The sequence below is a fragment of the Cyrtonyx montezumae genome, unplaced genomic scaffold (assembly GCF_038088225.1).
Source record: "Cyrtonyx montezumae isolate F1298 unplaced genomic scaffold, pur_monq_1.0 scaffold_44, whole genome shotgun sequence".
Taxonomy (NCBI): Eukaryota; Metazoa; Chordata; class Aves; order Galliformes; family Odontophoridae; genus Cyrtonyx; species Cyrtonyx montezumae.
In genome coordinates, this window is record NW_027072050.1 from 1,000,246 (window position 1) to 1,014,081 (window position 13,836).

The 13,836-nt window shown below is 37.3% G+C and overlaps 1 protein-coding gene across 4 annotated transcripts in view; it reads right to left on the bottom strand.

Moving 5' to 3' along the window:
• Positions 1-867: 867 nt before the first annotated feature.
• SPPL2B (signal peptide peptidase like 2B) overlaps positions 868-13,836 on the bottom strand; it is a 29,131-nt gene continuing 16,162 nt past the window's right edge. For 2 of the 4 annotated variants that reach the window (XM_065747428.1, XM_065747426.1), the window contains 7 exons: positions 9,915-9,996; positions 8,287-8,361; positions 8,095-8,157; positions 6,881-6,980; positions 5,952-6,029; positions 4,306-4,466; positions 868-2,527 (listed from right to left, as the gene is read on the bottom strand). In XM_065747428.1, coding sequence (XP_065603500.1) covers positions 2,240-2,527; positions 4,306-4,466; positions 5,952-6,029; positions 6,881-6,980; positions 8,095-8,157; positions 8,287-8,361; positions 9,915-9,996 — 847 coding nt within the window. In that variant the 3' untranslated portion in view covers positions 868-2,239. Of the gene's footprint in view, positions 2,528-4,237; positions 4,467-5,951; positions 6,030-6,880; positions 6,981-8,094; positions 8,158-8,286; positions 8,362-9,914; positions 9,997-13,836 lie in introns of all 4 variants that reach the window. The other 2 variants (XM_065747429.1, XM_065747427.1) reach the window with 2 other exon arrangements.

Consider the following 13,836-nt stretch of genomic DNA (forward strand, 5'->3'; position numbering starts at 1 on the left):
TCCCACACAAGAACAAACGTTAACATACATTTTCAAGATGGTGATAAAACTTAATGCTTCATCATCAGAAATCTACTGACCTCCATGTATAAAAATTACTCCCTATAGTATTACGACTGAAAAAAAAATCAAAGCAAAAACACAGAACTTGGAGTCATTCTCCAAACTTTTATCACTGTTTGTCAAGTTCATTATTTAAACAAAGGATTGGTTTCTTTACATATAAACTTACACAATGGTTTAAATTAAGGCATAATCCAGCTGGCTGATATTTTCAGTAAAACACCTCTGTTGCTTTTTAGTTTGTTGAAATCCAGATTAGCACTGGCAAACATAGTCCATCAAAGAGGAGATTGAAGAAAACAAAACCAAAAATAACCCCAATGTCTTTAATACTACTATCTTCCATTTGGGTCATTCAGGAATTAAATGCAGTGCAGGACTTGGGCTATTAAATCAATCAAACAGGGCTATAAGAAGAGAGTAAAATTTTGACTCCACATTGTGGTTTTACAGAAGACTTTTCACATTCCAGAGAATGAATGTTACCCAATCCAAAACACACAGGAAGAGGAATAAACCTCCAAAAAAGAAAAACACAGGGCCAACTTCTGGAAGATCTAGCCAAAGAGATGATGGCTGAAGTTTAGCAGGCAGACACTGAAGGAGAACCTTTTGAAATTCAACTCAACATGCCAACTGGAGACTCTTAATTTAAAATCATTGCCTCAGACTGGAACACAATGATGATGCTTTTGTAAATGACATTTTAGGCTCTCAACGTGCTTTGAAAAGCATTTCTCCCATGCAATTTAGGAACGTATTCTCTGATCCTGGAACATTTATATCATGAACATATCCTTTATGCTTTCTTTCTCAGTTTTATCATGAAGTGTTTGAAGCTTCAGAGGACTGCAATTTAAATGCAAGACAAATGCTTTTGAGAAAGCCAAATGTTCATATATGGAACAAATGGTACACAAATCTCATCATCTCCCCATAAAAGATGCATAAAAGATTCAATCACATTACACAAGGAAATGTATAATTTTGGGAATATAAATTAAGACCACCTGCACCTCAAATGGTTTTACATTCACAAATTATGTCCTTTGCAATGCCATTTAGCATGAGGGGCAAAATAGTGAGATCACAGCCTTTTTCCAGAACCTGATAGGCCATGCTTCAGCTACTCCTGGGATGAAGACAATACATTATCTGAGGCAGCTGATTGGTTACCAAGCAGCAAGTAGCTCTAAATCACAACCGACTATAGCACCGTGTGTTCCCTTGAGATTAAAAACATCAGATTATTTTCCTTCAGAGTTAGTAATCACAACTATGTTCCTTAAAGTTCTTCAGTTTGGGCTCTTGAGGTTTTACTTATTCTTTTTGCTGTTTTACTGTAAAAATGATAATAATTAAGCTTAGTTTAATGCTACTACCTATTTGCTTATTTATCTGACTTGATTTCTAAAGCAAACATTCTTAATATCCTTGGCTCTACCAGGCAGTGTTCCATGACAAACACTTTCTTTTCAGAGACAACACCTGGACTTCACGGAGTGCTTAGCGAGCTTCTCGTAGCTCCATTCATCCTACCTTTTAAACTAGACTAGTAGCCAATGCAGGTACCTGGAAGTAAAAACAAAGTAGTTTAAGAGATGCATTTAATGCACCATGGTAGTATAAATCCTTTCAGAGACTGATAATTTAACTATTCTCTCCATTTCCTGAATGTCAGCTTATACTAAAGCATTCCCTTGTATCAATGGCTTTGACAAGTAGGAAAAGTAAAAGGTGACAATAGGGAAAGTGCTAAAGTCCTATTGAGTTTCTTTCAACTAAGCACTGTAGCAAACTTGTTCAATGCTTTCCCTCCATGTTAACCTACACTATGTTAAAGCAGCAAAAATAACCACAAAGCACAGAGTACTGTGTAAATAAAGACTCTTAATACTACCCTGGTATAATTAAAATGAATCAATCAAAGGTATTTACTAATAAAATGATAATTGAAATCCATAAATCAGAACCCTTGTAGAGCACCATATTTCAGAAATACGTTCAAAGTATATAGCTGTACCAAAGCTGGAGGCAGAACATTCTTTGTTGGATTTGATGATCAGATTCCCACCGAGGTTCCTCAATGAATGTGAATACTACAGAACCAGTCTAAATACATACTGGTTTTACACAAACGTTTGTGAGGGAAAATACAGAGTTCCTATCAAATTGTTTATTCCAGCTGTTTTTGCTCTAGGTTTAGAGAATTACTTTCAAGGTTATCCTTGCTGTGCCCAGCTGGTTCCTCACTCTGTGTAATAGAAACTTCTGACTGTTCTGTCTTTGTGTCGTTATCAGCTGGCTCCTCTGCAGCCAAGGTGGGGCTGTGCAGCTCCTTCACATGGAGGGTAGGGTTGGCCATGTCCTCTGCCTCTTGCTGAGAAGCTGGTACACTGCTATCTTTAGGAAGCTGAGGGCAGTTGACAGAAGCTATCACCAAGGGAGGCTGAGGTAGGTCTTTCTGCAAATGGAAGATGGCAGAGTGATGAAGTACAGAGATTTTTACTGCTGTGAATAGACATTAGCGTTTAAAACAAACATACTTGACTCTAATCAGTTGTCAGGTATGATCAAAATGGTCATATGATGTGAAGATAAAAAGGCACAACATCTCTTACCACTCTCCAGTGACAGACACGTGCATACAGTTATTCTCTCTCTGCCATTTAGAGTGCATAAGATGATTTTAGTTGCAGAGATTTGTCCAATAACTTCTTAAAACCCACTAAACCTTCGTTATTCACAATAAGTTTAGCAACAAGTTTCATATAGACTTTTCTTTAAACTCTTGAACAGAGGATCAGTTTTGAATTGCTGCTTGAACTGATGACTTTAAGTCTAAAATTTTCAGATAGTTTTGGTAAGGCTTTGGAAGGAATGTATTACTAGATGACTTGTCCCTAAAAAAAACAACTTGCAGATGAGTGTTTGGTTGATTGTAGACAGTGAAATACCTACAGGATTTGTAACTAGGAAATACTATTCCTCCAAATAAGAACTGTGGGATTTAAAAAAATAAAAATAAATAAAGATCACAATCTATTAAGAGTTTCTTTGTAAGGAAGAACTTACATGCTAAGCTCCTCCTGGGACTCCTGCTATTACAAGGATATAAAGGACTATCTTTCATTTATTTGACTAATGTTTGTGTGCTGTTAATAGCATTGGTTTTAACGACTCATTCTTGGTTTATCAGTTGTGACAGATTTCCTCAAAGATGACCTGTGTGAGGCATACAAAGCCTGCAAGCCCTGCCCAGCTAACTGCATACAACTTGTCTTCCTGTAATAATAAGAAATGCATTGACCTAACCAGTTCCATGACATTTTGTATTCTTAACTGAAGGACCCTGAAACAAAAAACATTACAGTTTCTGAAATTGTATAGTTAGTAAACAGTTCATAATAACCAAAGATATTTACTAGTGATTTTGAAATAGATTGTACCAATTAACAGAAATAGAGTTAGAGACTGGAAAAGGAGAAAGAAAAAGAATGTGCAGCCTGACAATTCCTCACTGATATCAAACATGCTGTCTTGATTACTCAGGGACAAGCAGACAGCACTCTGGCACTCCAGCATTCTCTGGTTTTGTTTACTTTTGCTATCAGTGTATGGTAACTGGCACCTTTTCCAATACATTTTGGATGATGACTAATGGTTTTTCAATAACTAAATCAGTTCTCTTAGAAGAAGGCTGTGCATGTTATAAAAAAAATAACTGAAGAACAAAATAAAACTTGCTAGGAGAGAATCTCCATCTAGACAGATTCTCCCCTTTTGGGTAATTCATCAAAATCTGAAGTCATGCACAGTGATAAAAATTATTCCATTCAGAATCAAAGGAGTTTCATTTATAGCACAGAGAAACAAAGTGATAATTCAATATACTTAACCAGACCTTTATAAGCAGTAAACTAGAAGAGAAATATATGTTAAAGGTGCTACTTACTAAAATGGCAGTGACACTTTCAACAAAGATCAAACTAGTAAAACTGTAGCAGAATAGGATAGACAGGGGTCTACTTATCGCTAGTCAGTTTAAGTGGCCATAAACATTAAAGAAAGAAAATGAAAACATTACCTTAGGGGTGAAATAGTGCATTAAAAAAACCCAACAAAAGTAAAAATATTTGGCTTTGGTGGATAATACTACAATATTTTACTCAACTTTAATTCTAGTTAGGTTTATATAATATTAGTATTTCTTGAAGACACTCATATCAAACTGGTATTCACCGCAAAGCCGCTGCCCGTCCAGAACATTGTAAGCTCCTTTCTCCAAAGAGCCACAGCAAAGCTGGTGATTAGAGTGCAAGGTACCAAGTAGAGCAGAGCTGGCTGACCCATCTGCATTAATGCCAAGGCGACAAAGGTCACAAGAAGGCCTATGCCATATGCTGGAAGGAAACAGAACCAAAGTTAATTAGGTATAGCTTGGTGCAAGAACAACCAAAAAGTTTGCTACATAAGCATTCTATCAGGATTCTTTTTCCATGTAATATGTAGAGCAACTTTTTAAAACAGTACTTTGAGATACTGCTTTTTATTGACAATATGATGTTGTGAGAGTAGTATGATTGGCCTAGAACATGCTGTGCAATTAAAAAAATTATCTTCAATTTCAAAGAATAAAATATTTTCTCTGATTGTACTTATGAATCAGATACAGATGGTTATTTTGACTGTTAAAATAAATGCTTCTTCTTTGGATGGTCTTTGGCTGTTTGTACACTGTGATGTCACTAAAATAATACAGCTGGCATTTTTATATTATTTTTCCTTTAAGTACTGCAAGTATTCTGCAGAAAATAAGCAGAGCAGAAGCATTTACATGGCAATATAGGGTAACAATTTCAATTACCTTTTTGGAGGAATGAAGCTAAAGCCAAATGACTTTTGATTATTACTGAGTAATAGTTTTATCCAGTTATTCAAAATCAATTTAGATTACAGAGAGTTCCTTATATTTAATTGAAATATTTCTTTTTGTGACTTACATTCACTATCTCATGTCTTAGCCCTTCCCTACATGCTTACAGAGACTACAATCAGAGTTTCTTTGCATTTTCACATTAGATAACTGTGGACAGCGCCCCTTTGCCTTTTCTCCTTTGAATCCCATGTGCTTCTGCATTCAGCCATCTTGACGGCCTCAATTGGATTTCCTCTATCATGACAATGTCATCCTCAAGCTAGACAGTGTGTTCTAGACTCAGTCTTGAGACCACACAGAAAAATTTCTCTCATCCTGCTGGTCCTAATTTGGCTAATACAGTGCACTATGTGGGTAGTTTCCATTGCTGCAGTAACAACGTCAACTCTTCATTAATACAGAAATTGATAAGAAAATGTTGCAAAGATGTTCTGAAAGTACAAGGCAAGATGACAATTTAAGAACCGATGAGAGGAAGTTATCTGAAGTCTGACACATGGAAATAAAAGCACCTTTCTGTCCTTGCTTCAAGCCTCCTAAGAATATAGCTGCTTTAGAAATTCTTGTAAAAAATAAAATATTTGCAGAAAACTTTGAGGAAATTAAGTCTTTGCTGGCATAAATACAGATTTGTGGTGTCTTTGTAACAAAGAAAGACTGTATTTGTAAGCCAATTTGAAGTCTATGACATGCAACTCCAGATTCTACAAACTAAAGTTCGGAACCAATTTGTTATTAATTTGAAGGTATCACATCATTATGAAGTAATTCATTACACAGAACACACAAAGTAAAGAACAAAGTCAAAACAAAATATCCTTGAACCTGAACTTTCATATGCAAGAAGTTTAAATATTCATTAATAAAAATCCTCAGAATGATTAACTAAGCACATATATAACATAACATAGCAATACATAATGTGTCAAAATGTCAGTGTTAAGCATACCTATTGTGCAGGCTACAAAATATACTCTGGATGACTGCACCTGAATATCAAATCTATGGCAATAGGCTACCAGTAAACCTAGGAAAGGAAAGAAAAATTACAATGTGTTTCCAACCAATGTATTAAGATTTATGAAAACATCAAGTTCTCAGAACTTAAGATACTTTTAATACTTTTTTACTCCTTTAAGAACCATGACAGAATCATTCAGGAGTCTGCACAGCTTACAGGTAGTTACACTGTACACTACATTTACAGGTAGTACCTGTACACTAACAGCACAACCAAAGCAATCTAATAGTAACATTAAAATCTATACAGTGATTCTGTAGGCCCAGTTTGAATGAACAGCACATTGTGAAGTTCCTCTCTCCCAGATAACTGAAGCCCCTTACCTGAAATTCAATACAAAAAATAACCAGAGGTGATATGATGTCATCAGACAATATTCTAAAAGCAACAAGTCTCAGATTGGGTTGGGAGAGGAAGAAAAGCACAAACAGCTCAAGCTTCTCAAAACAAGCAAAGGAACAAATTTTTCAAAAGACTAACAGCCAGAATATACCTTTTTTTTTTTAGCTGCAATAGCATTAGGTATACTTCCAGATACTGTCTGATGCCAAACTTGAGAGGTGTGATTAGCAGTTACTAAGTTTTGAGTGGTCAGGTATATGTGTCCTCGAAACATGGGCAAATGGACAAGTAATTTCCTCATCATCATACCATTAAAATGTCTATACTGAAGTACCATTTGCTGAATTAACTCCTCAAATTTCTCTACATTTCCTTACTTCACTGAGTGAAAAAGTGAACCATACAATTCAAATGCATTTTCTTTCTGAAAAAGTAAACAGTGCAGGAAAAAAAAAAACCAAGAAAAAGTATACTTCAAAATACACCAAGTTCTTAATACACCCATCAAGAAATACCTGGAACTAAAATGTCTCCAAATCCTAGGAGAGAAAAAGGCCTGTCACACAGAGCCAGTGGGGAGGAGTTCAGTCGTGGAACCTTCAGGACCATTGGGAGCTTAGAATGAAAGCGACATAAGCCTTATGAAAAACTTTTCTTCATATATTGACACCAGATCTTATTTCTGTTGTACTGGAACCAAAGACTACAGACAGAGCAAGTCTGTATACAAGTTATAGACCCCTGTATTAGGTACTTTTTGCTAACATTACTGACAACAAACAAACTATAGTTGAATTTAGATGCTAAGGGACATGGTTCAGTGGGAAATATTGGTGGTACGTGGAAGGTCAGACTGGATGATCACAGAGGTCTTTTCCAACCTTGGTGACTAATTCTATGACACAAGAGCAATGAAATCTTTAAAATCTCAGTATGAAAGACATCTAAAAACATTCTATATTAATTTAAAAGTCCTCAAATGCAGTAGGGAATGAACTCTATTTTGACTGTAGAAACAAAAAGTGAGGTAAGCTGCCACATGCATAAGAAATAGCAAGTCATTTTTCCAATCACTTCAAACTTCTTTTCGTCTGTGTTTTTTAAAGTTTCTGCTTAAAACATCCTTTGCAGTGCTGAGGCACAGTATGTCAAGGTTCAGGGCAAACATATATACTCTAATATATTATATCAAAGACTATTTGTTTATTTTCCTTATGTTAATGCCAAATTAATTGTATCTACTTGTACTATAATGGCACAGAAATGTTGATTTTTGACTTCTCTTTTCTGTCTCCAGTTTGAATTTCTCTTCTTTGCCTCACCTCAGCTTTTCATAAAACAATTGAAATAGGGCTGACTGGAGAGGAGGAAAGAAACAACCATCATACAAATTAAAATTCTGCAAATTATGTAAAAAATGGATACACTTCATTAGCAATTAGTTCTATTTGTAATTATGGACTCATGTTTCTATGAAACCAAGCTAACCCGTTTCCTTCCTTTAAAAATCAAGACAATATCAAACCTATCATGATGAGTTACTTAAGTCCATTTTGACTCATTTCTGTTATAGATTTCCAGAGAGCTCTAAAGTACATGTTTGCATGCAAAATTCTTTTTGGAGCGGCATTTCCATTTTCAGATCTGTGGTCTTTAAGTTTTACAGAAGATGAAATCTTAAAAGCTGGTACATAATGCTAATGCTTTATTGTCAGACTACATACAATACCTTTTCATGAGTGGCAGAATCAGATGGGCCTGCAGCCACTTCCACCATTATACTCTCCCCAGTCTAGAAAAAAAATGGCAAAGCTGTAAATGAGCACATCCCTCTGCAGGACAGGGGTTATTTAGGAACACAGATAAATAGGCCATTGCTTTGCTCTGTGAGCAGCAGGCATGAGAGAAATACTTCACTTACCTTTGTTAGAAATGGTGTGATAAATACAAAGAATACATCATAGACAAAAAGAACAAGGAGGAGCAAGGTACAACCCTGGAGGAAGAGACAAGATATTTGGTGTATATTTATATACTATGCATTAGCAGACAGCAGAGAATAATTAGCAACTCATGAGCATTCAGAGCAAAAAGTGAACAAGGAATAAACAAATCATCCACATTTTTCTCAATTCCCAAGTATTTTAAAAATGGAAGAATCTCACCATGCATGCAGCAAATAAAAGATAAACCTCAGACACAAAACCACATGTTAGTTCCTCAAGTACTTTATGCTGTAAAATCTGGAAATACTCTTCCAATACATTAGGAAATAGTGAAAAGTTCTGCATTTTCCCTGAAGTGTGCTAAGTTTAAAGCAGTATTTAGATTTTCTTGGCCAAAGTACATGGGAAAAAATTTACAGGTGAAAATAACTTGGAACAGAATTTGAAAGAGCTGTCTGAGAAACAATTAAAGCTAATTTTAGTTTAGAATGCCAAATAAATTCTGGGAGACTTGGAAAGAGCCAGAACATTGCATCTATGGTATGTCTAATTTGGGAGTTAAAAAACAAACAACACCACCAAACCAGAGAGTGGACGTTACTCCATTTTGATTTGCAGTAAGATAGACACTGAGAAGGACTGCAAAATAACAGCTGACAGATCTCCACAAACAAGCAGCAAAACTTATGAGGTAATCACATTTAATGATATCTGCTTGACATGGTGCTTCAGCATTACTTTTTAAATCAAACCTAAAACATGAAATCACCACTGAATGAAAGGTAAGTTCACTGGTACAGTGCAGTTGATAAGTAAACCAACTACAGGTAAACTGAAATATCTTTCATATGGGGTGAAAGCAAATATAGTAGATCTATTAAATGGGATAGAATAGCCTATGTACAACAGCTCTAAAGATTAAGATTTACACAAGTGTGACCATTAACATGAGTCTTAAGCCTTCTAGTATCTCTACATATACTGAGATTGAAATGTTACTGGAAGACAACATTTAGTTCCATTATAAATTATGCTATTTAGAAAGGATGCTGATGAACTAGGGAGTTTAAAAGGGGTGTGACTAAATTACTGGAAAGTCCCTAAGTGGCAACATTCAAAATTCAGAAGTTACTTGAAATTGAGTCATTACGTACGCAAAAGAGATGAGACTGAAGAGCAATCCAATATCTAACAAGCAAAATTAGGAGCTTTACGTTTAACCAATTTCAACCAGAAATACAATAAATGATTTTAAATGTGATGTAAAGACAATTATCAAAACAGACTGATTAAAGATTGCAGAAACTTTTGATCAGTCTTACAAGTTTTTAAAAGTTAGGTTTTGCTCAGATAAGTGTTTTTCAGGAAATGACTTTTGTCATGTTGAACAGAAGCATATACTAGATATATTATTTTTCTTCATTAAGCTTCACAGAGAAAAGGGCAGCTCAAATGTAAGCTGCTGGTCATTTTGCCTTCACTTCCCTGCTTCCTGACAACCTAAATCCACTGTATTAAGTCTGTGAATGCTCCATTGTAAGCAACTCCTCTGTTCAACTTTACAGGTGAACCTTCTCTTTTAATGTCTGTTTAAGATCCATACCTTAAACGTAGGCAGGCGAATTGTTTTCAGCATGTAAAGACAGAAAGCAATTCCTAAAGCATCTTGCAGAACCCAGGCCCATCTAAAGGAAAAGAAAAATGTCACATTTTTGCAGGGAACTCTGACACACAGATCAAGTCTTGTTCTCACCAAGGACCTGCATGGGACAAAATGAACAAAAATCTTATTAAAAGCACTTGTTTCAAATCAACATCGTAGCTATCATGGATTCATAGATGGATAGCTGTGATGACCAACCAATCTGACAACCTTCCATAATGAAATGAGTAGTTGCTTTGATGAGTAGATATTGTTCATCTGGCCTCCAGGAAGGACTTCACCTCGGTGTCTTCCATAAGATCCACACAGAAAGATGTTGATACACAGGCTGGTTGAGCAGACAGTGAGACAGGCTGATGACTGGCTGAAAGGCCAGGCTCAGAGCATGCTGATTTAGGGACACAAAGACTAGCTGGGAGTCTGGGATCTAGCAGTGTACCCCAATGGTCCATATGGGGTCCAATCCTGTTTAACATCAATATTAATACTCTGGATGATGGGCAAAGTGTAGTCCCAAGCAAGTTTGTAGATGACACACAACTGGGAGGAGCAGCTGTTTTTGCTGGAAGGTTTTACTATCATCCAGAGGGAATTTAACAGGCAGAAAAAAAAGACTGAAAGGAAACGTACAAGTTTAACAAGGCAACAGTGCAAAGTCCTACAACTGTGGAAAAACAACATTCTGCACCAGCACCTGCTGGGGACTGACCATGTGGAAGGCAGCTTGGTCTGTTGGTCCTGGTGGAAAGCAAGCTGGATGTGAACCTGAGGTGTGACCTTATGATCCTGGGCTGTACTAGGAGGAGTATTACCAGCAGACTGATGGAGGTGATCCTCCTACATTCAGATCTAGTGTGGTCCAGCAGGAATATGGTGCCCTGTTCTGGGCTCCTCAATACAAGGCAGAGATAGAGCTACTGGAGGGAGAGCAACAAAGGGTCAGAGATGGTGAAGAGACTAGAATACCTCTCCCGTGAGGAAAGGTTGAGAGAGACAGGACTGTCCAGTCTAGAGGAAAGAAAGCTTGGAGAAGGGATTCCTCTTATCATAAGCATCTGATGGCAGGATGATAAGATGATGGGGCCAGGCTCTCCTCAGTGGTACTCCGTGCCAGGATATGAAGGAGCAAGCACAAACTGAAAGACAGGATGTTCCCTCTTAAAACTTTGTACTAGCAGGGGACTGAACACTGGCACAAGATGACCAGAGACTGTGGGATCTCTCCCCTTGGAGATTCTCAAATGTCAACTGGACACAGTCCTGGGCAACTAGCTCCAGACTGTTCTCGAGTAGCTTGGCTGAAGCACATGACCTCCAAAGATGCCCTCCAAACTGAACCATACTGTACTTGTTTTTTGTTCAAACTACCTACAGTTTAGTATGTCACCTAGTATGTAGACATTTATTCTTTAAGCTTTTGGTTGTAAGACTAAGATAAGTTGTACTTTGTACTCAGTGATTCAGTTTAGAATAAGCTAATTGTTTTTATTCTTTTTATTACAGGAGGTATTAGCATACCTGTTACAATACTGCATGCATCAGAACAGGTTAGGGGATAACCTGCTGGAGAGGAGCTCTGCAGAGAAAGACCTGGGGTTTCTGGTGGACAACAGGTTGGCCACGGAAACAGCAGTGTATGCTTACAGGCAAAAAGGCCAAAGGTATCCTGGGGTGCATGAAAAAGAATTCCCAGTAGGGCAAGCAAAGTGATCCTCCCTCTCTGCTCTGCCCTGGGGAGGCCATATTTAGAATATTGTGTCCACTTCTGGGCTTCCCAGTGCAAAATAGACAGGAATCTCCTAGAAGCAAGTCCAGCAAAGGGCTGGACTGAGGAAAGGCTGAATAACCCAGGTCTGTTCAGCCTGGGAAAAAGACAGAGAGGATCTGGTTCACATTAATAAATATGTGAAGGGATGTGGGAGGCAAATGGATGAGGCCAGGCTCTTTTTGTTGTGCATAGCGATAGGAGAAGGCCTAAAACTTGAACATAGGAAGTTCCAGTTCCATACTAAAGTGCAGAATAACTTATTTATGGTAAAGGTGACAGAGCACTGGAACAGGATGCCCATAGAAGGAGCCTCCACAACCTTTCTGGAGATATTCAAGACCCATCTAGATGCCTGCCTGTGCAACCTATTATAGAGAACTGCTTTAGCAGGGGGTTGGACTCTAGGATCTCTTAAGGGTCCTTCCAATCCTTGCAATTCTGCAAACTTAAGAGCAATCAAAGGGTGTTTGTATACATACCATCTCAGAGTGCAATTAAGCTTACACACCAAATTTTCATACATATTTAGTGCCAGTAGCTACTTTTCAAATTCTACTTTTTCCATGACTCTAATCCTTTTCAATACCTGGACTTATCTTTCCCCGTTTGAATGATAACATTTACAATGCTTCTGTAGAAGCACTAGAGATTATACCTATCATAATAAATTAGCAGCAACACACTGTGGTCATGATAGCTTTAAGATATGTGAACTGCAAACAAAACTAATTCTACTAAAACTTGGGATAATATTTTTAACTCTACTTCTCTCACATGTAAGATACATTCTGTTCTTTCACTTTAGCAACCATAAAAATGTAGCTAAAGTTGGTGCTGGTATAGTCACTAAAAGACCAGGACAGAAAAACAGATCCATTCTTGGTTAATACTGATCATGAAGAAAGCATTCTATTCTGATTTACTGGAACTAATCCTGGTGGAACACATTTTTGTATGCCAGTCTTTCAAGAGACAGGTTCAAACTGACAGTCACCAAAGGGACACACAAAGTGTGAACCACTCACAGAAAAAGGTACAAATCTTTTCAGGAGCTGCTAGGATTTGTTCATTGGGTGTAACACTGCTGAAAGCCTCCTGTTCTTCCCATTCCTCAGTAATGGGAAGAATGCCAGGAATAACAGTTTTTAATCAGTGGTCACCAATACAAACAAGCTGAATTGCTGCCAAGGTCTGTGTGAAATGGTAGGTACTGAAAAAAACATGAATTATTTCTTTCAGGCACTGGTATAAACAAGGGAGAAAGTTGCAGGAAGAAGGACATGTTTTTAAAGTCAACAGTAACTCACTTGCTAGAAGTAGACTATCCCACTAAAATTGAGGTGAAAATGTCAGTTTTCTAAACGCCATTAGAGGCAAAAATGAACCAGTGTCTGATCATGCAACATGAGGAAATCCCCATGGATAGCTGTAGTGCAATACTGAAGTACAGCTGTTCCTTTGTACTCTCAGTGCTGGGTTTTCATTCCTTCATGAAAGTCACAGAGGATCTGACAGATTTTTTGGTTCTTGTATGAAAAACAGCTGGTGCAGTGTTCATTAAAGACCGCTATATATTGCAAATGAGGCAAGGAGTGCTACCAGTTACATCCCCTCACTGGGTTCTCTGAGAAAGCTCGTATGAAAGAGGTCAGTGTCATAACCATGAGTATCAAAATAGGAACAGCTCAGGTTCTTTGCCTTGTGTATAAATGTATGGGCCTTGCATATTGAGGGACATCTACAGCTTCCCTGCAATTGCTAGAGTAACAACGGCAATATTGGACACAGTTCCATTCAGCTGTCTGATATGCATAATTCCACAGAGATCTGACAAATACCATAGCTCTTATTCACTCAATAAATGCTCATGGAGAACACTGCCTAAAGAAATACATTATACAGCTTATGTTCAAATTTCTATATCACTTCTGAAAAGCTCTCTGAAACCACGAGATAAAAATATTGACTCAGACTCCAGTTCGAGTTAAGTGTGAATTTTCTGGGGGAAATTGAGGTTTAACAAGAAAAATTTTTCCATAAATTAGACCAATCAGACAAAAGATAAAGCACATCAAGAACAGCTAGAAATTCCTG